The sequence below is a fragment of the Tursiops truncatus genome, chromosome 4 (genome assembly GCF_011762595.2).
Source record: "Tursiops truncatus isolate mTurTru1 chromosome 4, mTurTru1.mat.Y, whole genome shotgun sequence".
NCBI lineage: Eukaryota > Metazoa > Chordata > Mammalia > Artiodactyla > Delphinidae > Tursiops > Tursiops truncatus.
In genome coordinates this window covers 139,919,470-139,936,414 of record NC_047037.1, presented here as the reverse complement: position 1 = coordinate 139,936,414, position 16,945 = coordinate 139,919,470, and the positions used below count along the sequence as shown (strand labels likewise).

At 43.9% G+C, this 16,945-nt stretch overlaps 1 protein-coding gene across 1 annotated transcript in view; it reads right to left on the bottom strand.

Moving 5' to 3' along the window:
• Positions 1-16,945, bottom strand: part of FAM3B (FAM3 metabolism regulating signaling molecule B) — a 54,056-nt gene continuing 37,111 nt past the window's right edge. Inside the window, exons 3-8 of the mRNA XM_033856096.2 lie at positions 14,686-14,809; positions 4,687-4,745; positions 3,739-3,789; positions 2,598-2,685; positions 1,325-1,457; positions 1-133 (exon numbers count right to left, since the gene is read on the bottom strand). Of these exons, the coding sequence (XP_033711987.1) occupies positions 44-133; positions 1,325-1,457; positions 2,598-2,685; positions 3,739-3,789; positions 4,687-4,745; positions 14,686-14,809 (545 nt within the window). The 3' untranslated portion in view covers positions 1-43. The remainder of the gene's footprint in view (positions 134-1,324; positions 1,458-2,597; positions 2,686-3,738; positions 3,790-4,686; positions 4,746-14,685; positions 14,810-16,945) is intronic.

Here is a 16,945-nt window from a genome sequence, read left to right as displayed (position 1 = left end):
TGCATTTGTCTATAAAAGGCACCTTTATTGAGGCCGGGCCATGTTAGCTTGGTCCTTTTGGTATGCAGCCTTCTACCTGGATCTCTGCGGGCCAGCCCGGATACCTGTTCTTCGCATTATCTGAGTGGTTGACCTGTGCAAAGGAAAGAAAAGGCGTTAATTTATCCATTCATCTAATCAACAAATGGTCAGCGAGCCAGCTGTGAGCAAAGTCATAAAAAGAGAATCACTTCCTAGGATGGGATTTGTTACAACCTACTCAGGGTACGTGATTTCCTCTCAATGTGACTCCATATTTGAAGCAACTTGATTCAACAGGTGGAAAACTTTCTGCTATGGTGTGAGTGTCCTTTAATCCACGTGCCCAGTACAGTAGCCACTAGCCACATTTTGCTACTGAATACTTGAAATGTGGCTAGCGTGACTGATGAACTGAATTTTAAATTCTCTTTAACTTGCATCAGTTTAAATGTAACCTGCAAATCTGGCGAGTGGCTGCCATATGGGACGGCACAACTCTCAAGTCTGGTTTTCAGTTCTCTGGGAGAAGGACTATATATTTTTTTCAGGGTAATCGGAGTGTTCCTTACTCAGAAGGAACACTTGTTCCGATTGATTTGACTTTAAGGCTTTCCATCTTCAATTCTTTCACAGACAATGGAGCACCTTAAACTCATGCTTAAAAAGAATAAGAATACGCATTCTAAACTTTGGAATTCTAGTTTTATGTCTCTTTCTAATATAACACCTTTGCTGAGACAGAATTCACATCCTATAAAATTCACCCATTTAAAGTGTACAATTCAATGGCTTTTAGTATATTCACAAAGGCATGCAGCCATCATCACTCAATTTTAGAACATTTTCATCCCAGGAACAAGAACGCACAAACCCATTCGAATCTACTCGCCATCCTCCACAGCCTTTAGACAGCCCCTAATCTAGTTTCTGTCCCTGGACAGAAATCTAGAAATTTTATATAAATGGAATCATACAGTATGTGTCCTTTTGTGTTTGGTTTTCCTCACTTAGTGTGTTTTCAAGGTTCATCCATGTCATAGCCTATATCAGTACTCCATTTCCGTATGTGCCTTAATGATATTCCAGTGTGTGGCTATACCGTATTTTATTTATACATTTTAAAATCTATTCATCAGGCACTTGGGTTGTTTCTGCTTTTTTGCTGTTATGAATAACAGCACGTTCTTGTACAAGTTTTTGTGTGACCGTATGTTTTTCATTCTCTTAGCTATGTATCTATGAGTGGAATTGCTAGGACATATGGTAACTGGTTTTCAGGAAGGGATGTTTAGCAACCACTCACCTTTTCTCTCTGAATTCCTGCAGGAAGTTCAAAGCCTTTTGCTCCAAGAAATACCCAGCTTGACCTGAACCGAATGTTCCTTATCTCTTTACTTCCCAGGGCTTCTATGGCCTTCTTAGCATCCTCCTTCAGTCTGCGGGGCAAAGGGGGAAGCATGTGAATGTCTCACCTGCAGACACGGGTATGTGGTGCTAGGACACAGTCTGTCCTAGGACAGGTTTCTAAAGCAGCGCCTGCCCTCCTGGGGTGCGGGGCAGGAGGGAAACGCACATGCTGGTTGAGTGTGTCACATCTCTAGTTACACATAAGGCCACATCCAGGACTCTTTTAGACTCAGTTTGGGGCCCCGAGTTTTAATTCTCAATTCGGAAAAGCCCTGGGTCTTGGGGTTCAGTCATCCTCATCCCAGCCAGCATAGTTTTTGGTCCTTGCTGCCCTCCTGTTTACTGACCACCAATAAAGAGGACAGAAGTTGCTGAAAGATGAAAACAAGTGTCAAAACTGTCCCTTTCATATTCAGAAAAGTCAGTATCAAAAATGAAAAAAAAAAACCCAAAACAAAACCTAAAGAATCCTACCGTTGTAGAAAGGTGCAATTCAGGGCAAAGTAAAGGGAGGTGGGCAGAAAGGAAAAGAAAAAATAAGTTCAGATTTTCCTAAATGGGTTACATCTGAGTCTTTCAAAGCACATGTCAAAGAACTTCCATCTGGGAAGATGCTCTTCTAAGAATAAGATCTGAATTCAAACAAATTTGGGAAATGCCATGTTCAGTAGCCCCATCTCGGAAATTCACGACGCCTAGAAGCGCTCTGGGGTCCTCGGAAGTTAGGCAGTGAAGACGCACGCGTTTGCGCAGGAGAGCACGCTTGGAGAAACACTGACCAGGTCATCTTCTCCCTAGTGAAAGCATCGTGTATGTGTGTGTGCGTGTGCGCGTGCGTGTGTATAAGTCCCACCCTGGGTTTAGCTCTTTGGCCAAGGGTTAGCTTTGCTATTTTATTTATGGTCAGTGGTGGCTTTGTCTTGCTACCTGGAAATATTCCTTAGTTTCTAGGATTTATGTGCCCCACCAGCTTGTTGTTCCTCTAGAAATGCAGTCTGTTCCTCATGGTTTCCCATTCCTTTTCCTTGAAGAAGCATCCTTCTCTTTGGACCTCTGTCCTCTCCTAAATGATGTACTGAGGAACACTGAGAGCCCTGATGCTCTGCCCCCCCACCCCCCCGCGCTGGCTTCCCTGACTCTCGTCCCTGCTGTGACAAGTCTGCACTCACCTGCTGCTACCATCATCGTGGGTCACCATGAAGAGCAGGGAGTTCGAGGGAGCGCTCTGAATAAAATTCGTCATCGGTCCAGAGTTATCTGCCGGGTCAATGCAAATCAGTCTTAGGACCTTCTCTGTCAGCTGAGACTCTGGCCCTAGAGGCTGTGCTTCTGCTCTCAGCTTCTGTGCCCCGGGCTCTGAATCCTCTGAATCTAGAACTGTCTCTCCACCACGCAAATGATGCTTTCCCGCTTTCATAGTAAATGGCCTGTGGCTTCCACGGTGGGGCGATGTGAGGCAAGCAGCATGATCGGATCATAAAGATTCTAGTGATCAGCTCTGAAACCAACCGGCAACGACTTTGGCAACACAGGTGGGCTCTTCTTTGCAATTAATAAGAAAACACCGAACCTGGGCATGACCCTCTAAGAGCCGAGTGGCTCCAGGACACTGAGGAGAAATACGAGACATGACGGACCACACGGGGATGGGTAAGTCCTTGCTAAGAGACCCCTCTGTTTCTTACAGAGAGGAAACAAAGGCTCAGCTCAAACCCTGTTATTTACCACTGGGGCTTGTATTTGTAGTTATGATTAACGGCATCGTTCCCGAGTGCATCCGGGCACTTCTAATTGTTCCTCTCCATTATCTTTATAAAGATTTGTTTTAGGTAATTCTCAGTGTTAAACAAAAACAACTTCAGTCAAGATCCAGAGTCCAGAATGGAGGGACAGTTGGAGGAGGATGGACACCCTGGGCTCCAGGAATGCGTGCACCACGCCCAGTGCCGTGAACACGGCAGTAATGATGACGACATTCAGGGCTGGAGGCTGATCACATTATTCTACATGTTTGGTTTCAAAAAAGAAAGAGATATTTTCTCTTTCCCATTATCCGAGGAAGGGGCAGAAGGAAAAGATCCAGGACAAGTGTGATCAAAGAAAAGACATTTTCTAGATGATGGCTTCAAATTTTAATACGTGAACTCGGAGACCACGAGGGTTTATGTAAGACAGTTCTAGAAAAAATTTGCTTCTGGCAAATTTTTTGGGAGACAACATAAGAATGTTTGATGTTTTGGGTTGTGTTTTTTTTATCCTAATTTGTGTGTATAATTCATTTTGATTTTAAGAGGAAAAGAGTTTCCTTACCTCCTTCGTACATATCAAAATACTGTGTTGCTAATACTTTCCCAGTCACATCTGGAAATGAGAGAAACATCTTTTAAAAGAAGGTACATGGGGACTCAGGGCACATTCTGAAAACAGCGTGTTCCTTCTCTGTCTCTTTCCGGGAAGCATGACTGCCGTGGTCCCACCTGAAGGAAAGGACTGCCTTCCCTGAAGGGGGCCCCAGTGATTCGGGTCAGGAAGGCTAGGGCTCACAACGGCTGCCCAGAGCATCCCTCCCACCTGCTTCCAGTTAGATTCACGCCCACATTCTTTCCCAGTGCACCTGCCTCTTCCCACAAACACCAGGGCCCCCACTCAGCCCTTTCTGCTGCCCCCTGTAGCTTTTCCTGCAGATCAGGCACATTTTCCTCAGGTTCCTGCAGCCCTCTGTCACTGGACTATGTGCTCACCTTGCTCATAGGCACAGACGCCAAGGGAAACCCTTTCCCCAAACCTGCTACAGTTCTTACTGTCAGGGGCCCCGATGGCAATAGTGACAGATGTGTTTTTTTTCTTTCCAGGCCTAAGAGGAGGGCAGGCTGTGCTTCCCCTGAGGCCCTTTTATCAGACAAAGGTAGGAACTGGTGTCACCTTCTGCTGGGCCACCAGGAATCAGAGCAAAGGTGAAGCCCAACTCCAGGGTGTCTGTACCCCCAGGTCTGCTGATCTGGTTTTAGCTCTGAATTCAGCAGGTCCTTCTTTGTTTTTTTTAAAATCAGTTTATATTTGATTTCAGTTTTTCGGTAGAACCAGAAATCTCTAAAGTGAGGCACTGTAAAAAATAGTTAAATATATACTCTTAAAATGCATTAAAATATAAACCTAGACTAGATCATGTGCAAAAATCATAAAGAAACCCAAGGTACCACTGACTATCCAATCACAGAGCTTTTAGAGGAGGTTTAAAGAAAACATTTAATAACTTACAGTTGACAATGGCAATATTTATTCCTCTTGCCACATTCCCAGTCTTTTCTCCTATGAGCCTGAAATGTAGATAAGCATCGGTCAAAGAACTCCTTTATCACCAAGCAGTGAGTAGCCCTCCCTGCTCTGTAAGATCCTCTCTTGGCAAAATTACTGTCCATCCTTTGTCACTTACCATTTCCTTGTAGATACGCACCGGCCTTGACCCAGCTCCCTTGAAAGTCACCCCTACACTCGCTCCACACATCCATCCCCACACATCTCTACAGTCTGAGTCCCTCAGGGAACCTGGAAACTGCATTTAGTCCTATAATTTATACAAATGGCCAGGAAACACCAGTGTTTGTCTAGCACAGGCTCTTTGCAAACATTCTCTCACTGAATCCTCAACCTCCTCATGGGCGGGCGTTCATTTTCCCACTTTATAAATATGGAGTACAACAACCAGTAGAAGGGATTAGGAGCCAGAAAGTCTGGAGACAAACACACACACACAACACCTGGTTACTTTCATAGTATGATGAAGCTTACTAGACCATGAACAAGGAGATGAGAAGTGGGATGAGAAAGGAGATGGCAAGGTAAAGAGATACTGAAGATGTATACTTGCTGGGTTTCGACAGTTGATGGGATGTGAGGAACACAAGCGAAGGGTTGACAAACATGAAGGACACATTCAAACTGGCTGGCTGGAAAAAAAATGAGGTACAAGAGGTGGATGAATAAGAGATGGGTCTGACCCAACTCTGGTATCAGCTTCCATGCGTCCTCTCCCCATCAGTGCTCTGACGGAGGTTTTGCGGACACCTGGAGATGCTTCTATCCAATCACAAAATGTAACCCTGATTATCCCCTTAAATAAATCCCTTACACTACTTCACTTAATTTTTACTTTTAAATTGGAGAATATGAAATGCCAGTTTCAAGGGGATTGTGTCCTAAAACCAGGAAGAAGATTGACCTTCCTGGAAATGTGAAATATTACTGAAGATCTTTGTTTGTGTGTGTGTGAGCATATGTGTGTGTGTGTGTGTGTGTGTGTGTGTGTGCATCTGTATGAGTGCATGCATCCTCTGTCAAGTTTTAAAATCAATGATACATTATCTTCATAAGAAGTCAAAGGCATGCAGATTAGAAAAGAAGTGTTATGACTGCCTTTTTTTTTTTTTTTTGTAGATGACATGATCACCTATGTAGAAAATCCAGTGGAGTCTACAACAAAGCTACTAGAACTAATAAGTGAGGTTAGGAAGGTTGCAGGATACAAGATCATTATATAAAAGTCAATTGTATTTCTACATACTAGCAACTAATGATGGGAAATTGAAATTTTAAACTTAATTTTTTTAACTTTTAAATTTTAAATTAAAAAATATATACAATAGCATAAAAGTATGAGATATTTAGCGATAAATATGGCAAAAGTATCTGCAGATGCATACACTGAATACTACAAACCATTACTGAGACAAATTAGATTTAAATAAATTGAGGTAAGTAAAAGACTCAATATTGCTAAGATGTCAATTCTCCCCAAATTATCTAGAGATCTAATGCAATCTCAAAAAGAAAAAAAAGAAAAAAGCCAGTAGGCTTTTGTGTAGGCATTTATAAGCTGATTCAAAAATTCATATGGAAATAGAATCTAGAATAGTCAAAATAATTTTGAAAAAAAAGAACAAAATTGAAGAAATTATAATATTGAACTTCAAGATTTACTGTAGAGTTATAGTTATCAAAATTACTGCATATAGTGAAAAGACAGACAAACAGATAAATGGAGGAGAATAGAGGGTCCAGAATTAGATATACACGTATATGGTCACTTGATTTTTGCCAGTGGCGCAAAAAGAATTCAGTAGAGAAAGACAGTATTATGAAAAATGGTGCTAGAACAATTAAGTAGCCATGTTTTTAAATGATTACAATTCATATTTCACACCATTTGCAAAAATTAATTCAACATGGGTATATCATATTATATAAAGTGGAAAACCTAAAATTATCCAACTTCTAGAAGTTTGGAAGAAACTTTGGAGAGCTTTGAAGAAAAATTTTGTGGGCTAGACAAAAGGTTCTTAGAGATGACATGAAAAACATGCTCCATAAAAGGAAAACATGGATAAATTAGACTTCATTAAAATTAAGAATTTCTGCTCTTTGATAAATACTGTTAAGAGAAGAAGAACACAAGAAACAAGCTGGGAGAATCTATAGGAAAATCATATATTTAATAAAGAACTTGAATACAAAACACATAAACAAACCTCAGAATTCATAATAAGAAAACAACCCCATTAAAAATGAACAGAATTGAATAGACACTTAGCAAAGTAAGATATACACACAGCAAATAAACACATGAAAAGAGGCGCAACATCATTAGCTATTAGAGAAATGCAGATTAAGATCACAGTCAGATACTGCTGCATACCTATTAGAATGTCTACAGTTAGAAAGACTGACCACACCAAGCGCTGGTGAATATAGTGGCAGATTAACTGAAACTCTCATACACTGATAGGAATGTAAAATGGTACAGCCACTTTGCTTCAGATATTTTACCCCACTTTCTTCTTGCTTGCGTGGTTTCTGAAGAAAAGCCTGATGTAATTCCTACCCTGTTCTTTTATAAGTAAAGTGTTTTGTTTTGGTTTCATTTTATTTTGTGGTTGTTGTTGGTTTTGCCTCTGGCTACTTTCCAGATTTCCTCTTTGTCTTTAATCTTCTCTAGTTTGAATACAATTTACTTAGGTGTACATGTGGGGGTATTTATCCTGCTTGGTTTTCTCTGAGCTTCCTGGATCTGTGGTTTGGTGTCTGTGGATAATTTTGAAAAGTTCTCAGCAGTATTACTTCAAATATTTCTGTTTCTTTCTCGCTTCTTTTTTCTGGTATTCTTATTACATGTATTGTACCTTTCGTAGTTGTCCCACAGTTCTTGGATATTCTGTTCTTTTTTATTTTTCAGGTTTTTAATTATTTTTTTTCTTCCTCTTTTCTCAGTTTGGGAGGTATTTTTGCCATAGCCTGAAGGTCAATGATTCTTTCCTTGGTTGTGTCCAGTCTACTGATGAGCCCATGAAAGGAGTTCTTCATTTCTGTCATGGTGTTTTTAATTTCCACCATTTCTTTTTCATCCTTCCTTAGGGTGTCCATCTGTCTGCTTACATTACTCATTTGTTCTTGTATTCTGTCCACTTTTTCTATTGCAGCTCTTAGCATATGAATCATAGCTGTTTTATATTCCTGGCATGCTAATTCCAAAATTTCTGCCATATTTGGGCAAGGTACTGATGCTTTCCCTGTCTCTTCAAACTGTGGTTTTTTACTTTTCGTGCGTCTTGTTATTTTTTGTTGAAAGCCAGACATGGTATACTTGGTAAATAGGTCTTTAGTGTGAATGTTATGTTCATCTGGCAGGGAGTTAGGCTCTGTTTACTATTTGCTGTAGCCGTAGGTGTCAGAGGCTAACATTTCTCCTCTCTTTCTTGGGTATCCCTATAGACTCTTTTACATTGGGTTTGAGACTTGCAGTTTTTTTCAGCTGTAATCCCTTGTTATTTTACAGGAGCCCTATTATGTGGTAGTAAGACGTCAGGAATGAGGAAGTGTTCCATAGGCCTGTGATCAGGTCTCAGTCTTTTAGTGAGCCTGTGCCCCTGAGCTGTGGCCTTCACAAGTGGCTTTTTTTTTTCTTTCACTCCTTAGGGGAGACAGGAAGGCCAGAGGGGCCGGAGTTGGGTATTTCCCTCCCCCAGGTTGGCTAGTCTTTGGTAAAACCTTCATTGGTTAGACTCTGGTAAAACAGTTTCCCTCGAAGACAAACCTGCTAAGAAGAACAGAGCACTGGGGACATATTTCAAAATGGTTACTTTCCCATTCCCACCGCCAGAAGCATGAGGGGATTTTTTCTTCAGTCTTCCCTCTGAAAGCCTGGTAGGGCTCCTGGAGGAGAAACTCAGGAAGGTGTAGGAGCTCCTCCAAGGCTTGGCCTCCAGGAGTTAATCTCTCAAGCTCATCCAAGCTCAGTCTCCAGCGATTAGTCACTTACCCTTTAAGGGTTCCTACCGGATGCTAGATCCAGCTGAGTTCCCTGCTCCAGGTAATCTGTGATTTGATGAATCTGCCTGTCTCTCCAGTTTTCAGGGCAGTGGTTTTCCCTGTGACCTCAATTCTCTTGTATGTATGCATTTTTAATATTCAGCATAATTTGGGGTTTATGTGCTGTGATTCAATCTAAGAATTGCCTCCTTTGAATTGGCATTTTTACAGGCCACTTAATATATGTGAGATATATTTGTTCTTTATGAAAACTTCATAATTGGGTTGTTTTCTGTTTTTGCTGCTTGTCAAATATTTTAAATTTTGCTTTCACTATATGGTGTGTATTTTCTTTGCTTTGTTAAAGGTCAGGTATTAACGACAGCATAAGCATATTTTAACTTGCCATCTAAAAAATGAAAAGACAAAATATGGAGAGCAGTTTTATAACGCAAAAGGGCTAACTACCTTAATACATAAAGAATCTTATAAATCAATTAAAAAAGCCCAGGGATAGGAATAAAAATGGGCAGGAGATATAAACAGTTCACAGAAAATACATACAGCCATCCCTCCGTATCTGCAGGACATTGGCTGCAGGACCTGCCACGGATACCAAAATCCACGGGTGCCCAAGTTCCATAGCCGGCCCTCTGTATCTGTGAGATCTGCATGAGTGGATTCAACCTACCATGGATCATAAACATACTATGTGATCCATGGTTGGTTGAATCCGCAGATGTGGAGCCCATGGGGAGGGAGGGCTGACTGTACAGCCATTCTTAGCATGAAAAGACCCTGGATTCACTCACAGCAAGAGCAATAAAACACTGATCTGAGACTAACTTTCTTCTCTCAGAATGGCAAAACTCAAAATATTAGTCAACATGCCTTGCTGGACAGACTGTGAGGGAACAGTCATTCTCATTGTGTGAATCTGAGTCCTCTGAAAAGCAGATACCAAAACAGGGTTAAATGAGCTAGAATTTTTATTAGGGGAAATACCTACGAGAGAAGGCGAGAGGGGTGGGGTTAAGCAGGGCGAGTTGTCAGACCCCAACTCAAGCCTGACCCTAAGGGGAGGAAAGGGAAAAAGCTGGGGTGGGCATGTCCTAGGCGGCCAGGCAGTCTCAGGAGACTTCGGCAAGGCCAATGGGCATCTTGGAACGCAAGCTGGGCTTCAGCTGAGCTTGTGTGGCCCAGGAATGGGGCTGCCTGGTATCTCAAGGTTCTGATAAGGATTCTCTCCTTGACCAAACTCTACTCAGGGCCCCCGAGCTCTTTTTAAACTAGGCCTGACTTTTGGACTTCCGCTCATCTCTGCATTGTCCAATTTTAGCAAGAATTCTGCTAAGTCGGTTTAACCAGAAAGCCCCACCTTTGATATGTGATGGCCATCCATATTAAATCATTTTCTTAATCCTCCTCCACCCTCCAGGTCCCGCCTTCAGCAAGAATCTTGTTAACCTGTTTAGCCAGAATCCCCTCAACCCTGATGTTTCCTCTTAGTAATTTTCTATCCACAATCTCCACCCTGCTCCTTGGCTGTAAATGCTTGCCCGTGATGTGTCTGGAGTTGAATCCAATCTCTCTCCCCTACAAGACCCCATAAGAGTGGTCCCTATGCTTACTGCCATCACCCCCTTGAATAAAGTCGGCCTGACCATTTTCACGAAATGTCATGAATAATTTTTTCTCTAACAGGTCTCAGTCACTGGCTAGGAGCAGCCAGGGGAAGCCGGGCCTCCAGCAAACCTACTATGGATTTTAGAATGCAGCAACTGGAACTCTTGGCCAATGAACTACCTGCCCCTAGAAACCTGAGAAGTGCATTCTCACGGTCACCACACTCAAACATTGCCGGAGTGAGAGTCACTTAATTCCAGGCAAAGACTTCCAAATTCAAAGTGGGAGCTATTTATAATTGAGAAATCTATCCTCGGCCAAACTCTCAGTTAATCGTTGGTGGGAATGAATACATTTTAAACATGAAGAATCTTTAAAAATATTACCTCCCCTTATACCCTTTTCTCAGGATGTTATTGGAAGATGTGCTCCAGCAAAACAAGGGTGGAAACTAAGAAAGTGGAAGGTACTGTATCCAGGAAACAGGGACTCCAGCTACAGAGAGGGAGGCAAAGGTCATCCCCAGGATGGTGGTGGGGAGGGGTCCCCGAATGTCAGCCGCACGGTAGCTGCAGGGTAACCTGGCTGATTGGAGAGGGACAGAAGCTTCACGGGTGAAGCTGGTAAATATCTGATGTGAGAGATTTATTTTAACCAGAGGAAAGTTTAGGGATTAAACTGATGTAACTTCATGGAAAACCAAGCGAGCCAACAGTAAACGAAACGTAATTATTGTACACAACATGCTTCAGTCATGAAGAACCTCTGTTTAGTCCTGTTAGAACAAAACCAAACTGGAGGGACTTCCCTGGTGGCACAGTGGTTAAGACTCCGTGCTCCCAATGCAGGGGCCCGGGTTCGATCCGTGGTCAGGGAACTAGATCCCACATGCATGCCGAAGCTAAGAGTTCGCATGCCACAAACTAAGGAGCCCACAGCTAAGACCCGGTGCAACAAAATTAATTAATTAAGTAGTAAAAAAAACCAAACTGGAGGCCACAGTTTGAATATATCCCTAGATGGACCCTCACAGTCACAAACCCAAACTTAAAACTGCCCTGACGTCCCCCAAATGCTGACTCTGACCTTAAACAAAACCTAAGCTTTCTTTATGTCAGCATGACCTTGCAGTTATGAACAAGTCAGCTCATGCAATGCAACGGCACATAAGTTTCTAGTAACAAACCACACTAGAAAACACTGCACTTACTCATTCAAACTTTATAAGCCGAGCCGTGGCCATGGAGCGCCACGCCACCTAACCGCCTTCCATTTGGAAATCTTGTTTGCCAGGAGTTGGGTTCTCCCTTGGTAAAATATTCCTATCAAGTAAACTCTCTGAATTTTATTTTCACAGTCATAATCATGTAAAGGATGAAGTTTGCTCAAACCATGATGACAGTATAGTAACTTAATCAGGACAACGGTAAGGGAAGAGGACAGGAATTGGGTGATGGTGGAAAAGAGCTGACCTCCCGAGGGGCAGGGCAGCTGATAATGCTGAAAACCGGAAGCAAGGAAGTTGTAATGTAAACCCGCTGTTTAGAGGTATGGGTGTGAGTGAGTAGGGGGACTCTACTGACAGATGGAGGGGGCTGTCCCTGGGGGAGGTATGTTTGCAGGTGCCCAGGGCATGCTGGTTGTAGGGATGAAGCAAATGGCAGAAAACCTCTTGTCTTTCTACATAAACCTGATATATATATAAATATATAACTCTATAAATATATAACTCTCTCTCTCTCTCTCTCTCTCTCTCTCTCTCTCTCTCTCTCTCTATATATATATATATATATATATATATTAAGGCCATACAATGTGGCCTGTGGGATATCAGTTCCCCGACCAGGGCTCAAACCCAGGCCCTCGGCAGTGAAAGCACGGAGTCCTGACCACTGGACCGCCAGGGAATTCCCAAACCTGTATATTTTATTTGTAAAACAACGAGCTATCTGCAACCCATCCTTTCTGTTCCAGGGACTTGTTACAAGAAAACACAACACTAGAGACACAGCAAGTGTCTTGGCATCTGGCCTCATTGATTCCTGTTCCTTTTAATTTGCTTTTGCTTGTGCTTATCCTGCTTTATTCTGCACTGAATTCTGAAAAACATCTAGAATACTGTTTGAAGCAGGCAAGCTACCTTTGGTTCTACACATTCATAGAGAGGGTTAGCTGTTCCTTTAGACTACTGGATTCAAGTTGGTCCACGCAGCAGATCCTACGTTTGCCCGGGTGGAATCCTGGCTCTGTCACTAACAGCTGTGTGATGAGGGGCAAGTGACTGAACCTCTCTGTGACTCAGTTGCCTTGTCTGTATCATGGGAATAATAATGGTACCTACCTCAGACAGAGTTCTATGAAGTTAAAGTATACGTGAGTTGGTTTGTACCAGGTGAGATGCAGTAGCTCCTATGCATGGTCAGGAGAAGGTGTCAGGCACTGTGGAGCAGGGCAAATCCCGGGCTCTGGGATCTGAGCTTGAAAAATCCCCTTCTGGCGATGTGATTCTGGATGAGTGACCCCCTCCCACTGTCCCCACCCTTCCCAGGTCTTCCCGCCTCTTCCTTGCCAAGGGTTCCTGCTCAGTTTTCAATCTACCTCAATGACAATCCCATTCATCAGGGCATCACCTCTGAAATTACACACACACACACACACACACACACACACACACACAATTACCATACAGCATTTACCATGGACATTTGCAAACTCTGTTTGTTCTCTCCAACTATACCACTGGTTCTTAATGGGGTGGGGGGTAGGATTTTGCCACCTAGGGGACGTGTGACAATGTCTGGGTCGTGTGTGGTTGCCACAGCCGGTGGGGAGGATGGGTATTCTCTGGCATCTAGTGGGTGGAGGCCAGGGGTGCTGCTAACCCTGAAATGCTCAGGGCAGCCCCTACCATGCAGGGTGTCCATGGGGTTGAGGCAGAGAACCCTGAACTGTGACGTCAGCTTCTTGGGCAGGAGCCACGTGTTCCATGTCACGGTCCCTCTGCTGAGTGCCTCACCCTCTGGAGTTCATCGGTGGATGAATGTTTATCAACCAACTGTCCAGCAGAGCAAAGGGGACCTTAGAGACACGATGGACCTGCAGAGCGAAGGGGCTATTTCTACCCAACTCCCAAATATTGAATGAGGGGATATGCCAGGACTGTGTAAGGTGTACGAAGCTGAATCCGACCCCCTCTCTGAATGCACTGCCTGCTCCTTGGGAGAACAAGGTACGTGCAGAGACCAAGGGACTGAGAGTGGAGGGGTGGAAATGCAGCAAGTGCCGAGTGCTGTGGGCAACAGCTAACCAACAAAAAAAGGGAAAGTGTGCCTGGTTTGGGGGAAATGGTGGGATAATTGGGAATGACTTCCTACTCAGGGTTAGGAACAGACCACATTTTCTCTCATTTGTAATAATTACTTAATTGCCCAAACCATCCTTAAGCTTGGTGTTGTGGGTTGCACTGTGTTCCCTCAAAGTTCAAATGGTGAAGTCCTAACCCCTAGAACCTCAGAATGTGACCTTATTTGGATATAGACCTTTAAAGAGATGACTGAGTTAAAATGAGGTCTTTAGGGTGACCCTAACCCAAAATGACTGGTGTCCCTTTTAAAAGGGGAAAATTGGATTGAGACACACACACAGAGGGATGGCGCTGTGAAGACACAGGGCAAAGTCGGCATCTACAAGCCAAGGAGGGAGAATGGGACAGACTCTCCCTTGCAGCCTCAGAAGGAACCAGCCCTGCCCACACCTTGATCTTGACGTCTGGCCTCCAGAACTGAGAGAGAATGAATGTCTGTTGTTTAAACAGCCCTGTCTGTGTACTTTGTTATGGCAGCCCTAGCCATGGAATACACTGGGCTAGGACACTTCCAAGTGCCAGGGTTTATTGGGCTGTCAAGGGTAAGGCAGTGGCACAGAAGCTGAACCGAGCTACGTGGGGGGTAGGGGCTGCAGGGAGAGATGACACTGGCTTTAACCCATGAGGGTGAGGATCAAAACCCAAATGCAAGGATAGCTGTATCCGCTGAGTTTTGACGTCTCCCTGACTTTGAAGGGCTAGAGTACAAAATATGTACTGAGGTTTTTGCTAACTGCTGTCAAATGAAAGTCCAACTCGGGACACATAAAAGCAATCTACAGGTCCCACCTCCCCACCCTCGGCACAGCATGCATTCTCATTTCCCCTCGGATGCCCCCCAGCCTCTGCCTGAGGTCAAGAAGATGCCTTTCTCTCCTGGGGCAGACTTGCTGCTTGGTCAGCCTCAGAGAAGGGGAAGAACCAAGTGGGAGAGCTAGGTTTTCTTTTCCTGCTGTAGTACTTACACCTCATCCTCAAAGCAGATCTTGGCATACTTGTCCCTGCCACCCCCACTGAGCAACCGGTAGGCGTAGGTGTTTGGGGGACACGGGGTCCAGTGGTCACATTTTTGCCTTTTTGGGGCTGGGGCTGTAACAAAAAGGAATATAACAGTTAGCATCACGCAGTATTGATCAGGTGAACCCATTGCTTGACTGTGAACGGCAGCTGTTCTGTCCCAAGACTTCACACTAGCAAGTCCCAGTAACAGTGGGGGAAAACTGGGAAGACAAAAAATTAATTTAACCTGCTTTTGTCTTCAAATAGCAAATATGCCAAAGGGAGGGGATGTTGAGTAGGCGGAACAATTTCAGAAGGGTTGGGAATCACTCTTGATCGTCATGACTGCCATTCTGGGATTGCAAGGCATAGCCTTTTGTATTCCAATTAAAGAAAGATTAGTTGGGTCTAAGAGTGCTGGTGAATCAAGAAGTAGCCTATGGAGCATCTATCCAGCTTCTGCATTTACACTCCTGAAACACACACACACCCTTGACCACCACTCTAGCCATGGCTGACCCCTCTCCTTTCCCTCGAGCTTGAGATGCTGAGATTTTCTGCCTGGGCTGCTATGTCAGTGCTGGCAGGCCCTGGAGATGTCATGCCCAGTGACAGGGGTCAGCACTTGGGGAGGACTGAGGTCAGCTGGTGCTGGGTACCCTCTGTATCTCCCACTGCTGGGTGCCTCGTTGCCATCACTACCACTCATGTCTCTCCCCTTTCACAGGTGTGGCTGTCCACTGTCACCCACAGAACCCACTGTCCTGTGCTGGGTTCAATTTAAATCCCGAGTCTCCAGAAAAAAAAAAAAAATCAGAAAGTGCTCTCACTCCCCCAGCTTGACTGGGGACGTGCTGTTTTACGGATCGCCGCGTCTCCTCTGTTTTAGCACATCTGGCTAGAAGCACAGCCAGCAGAGTGGCTGCAAGGCCCTGTTGGGGGAAACCAGGACACAGGCAGTGCTGTGATGGCCGAGTGCTCTGGGGGTTGAGCTGGACCAGGACTGAACTGCTTGGTGAACACAGGGATGCAGCTGCGCACCCAGGTGCCCAGGAGGTCACAGAGTTCAGGGGCCTGTGCACCCCAACATCATGCTTACTCAGCCCTTCACATCTTCCTCCCCTTTACCTACCTCATCCCCATCACTAAACAAAGCCCCAATCCACCCTGCGCTGCCCAGCTTGCCCTGATTTATTTTCTTTTGCTTAGCCCTCATCACTGCCTAATATCCTGCAATTTCCTTTTTAAAAGCTTCTCCATAAGGACAGGGATGTTGTCTATTTATTTTCACTTTATAACCCCAGCACCAATTCTGTGTGCAGCGCAAGCAGCTGCTCCATCAGTGTTGTTGAACGAAAGTGTAACCGAGCAGGACCCTGTGGGGCCTTCCTGAGAGAGATGCCCCACTGCCACAACAGAGTCCTCTGCCTGCCGCTTGTTTGTAGAAAAGCTGTAGTCTCCTAGGGCTCCCCTGAGCCACAAAAGCCTGGTTCAAGAATTAATGATTGACAAGTCCAGGAAGTGCAGAGAGTCCCATACAGGAAAAATCCAAGGAGAAACACGCCAAGACATATTAATCAAACTATCAAAAGTTAAATACAAAGAAAAAATATTAAAAGCAACAAGGGAAAAATAACATACAAGGGAATCCCCATAAGGTTAACAGCTGATCTTTCAGCAGAAACTCTGCAAGCCAGAAGGGAGTGACAGGACATATTTAAAGTGATGAAAAGGCAGAACCTACAACCAAGTTTACTCTACCCAGCAAGGATCTCATTCAGATTCGACAGAGACATTAAAACCTTTACAGACAAGCAAAAGCTAAGAGAATTCAGCACCACAAAACCAGCTTTACAACAAATGCTAAAGGAACTTCTCTAGGCAGGGAACACAAGAGAAGGAAAAGACCTCCAATAACAAAGCCCCCAAAATTAAGAAAATGGTAATAGGAACATACATATCGATAACTACCTTAAATGTAAATGGATTAAATGCTCCAACCAAAAGACACAGACTGGCTGAATGGATACAAAAACAAGACCCATATATATGCTGTCTACAAGAGACCCACTTCAGGTCTAGGGACACATACAGGCTGAAAGTGAGGGGATGGAAAAAGATATTCCATGCAAATGGAAATCAAAAGAAAGCTGGAGTAGCAATTCTCATATCAGACAAAATAGACTTTAAAATAAAGACTATTACAAGAGACAAAGAAGGACACTA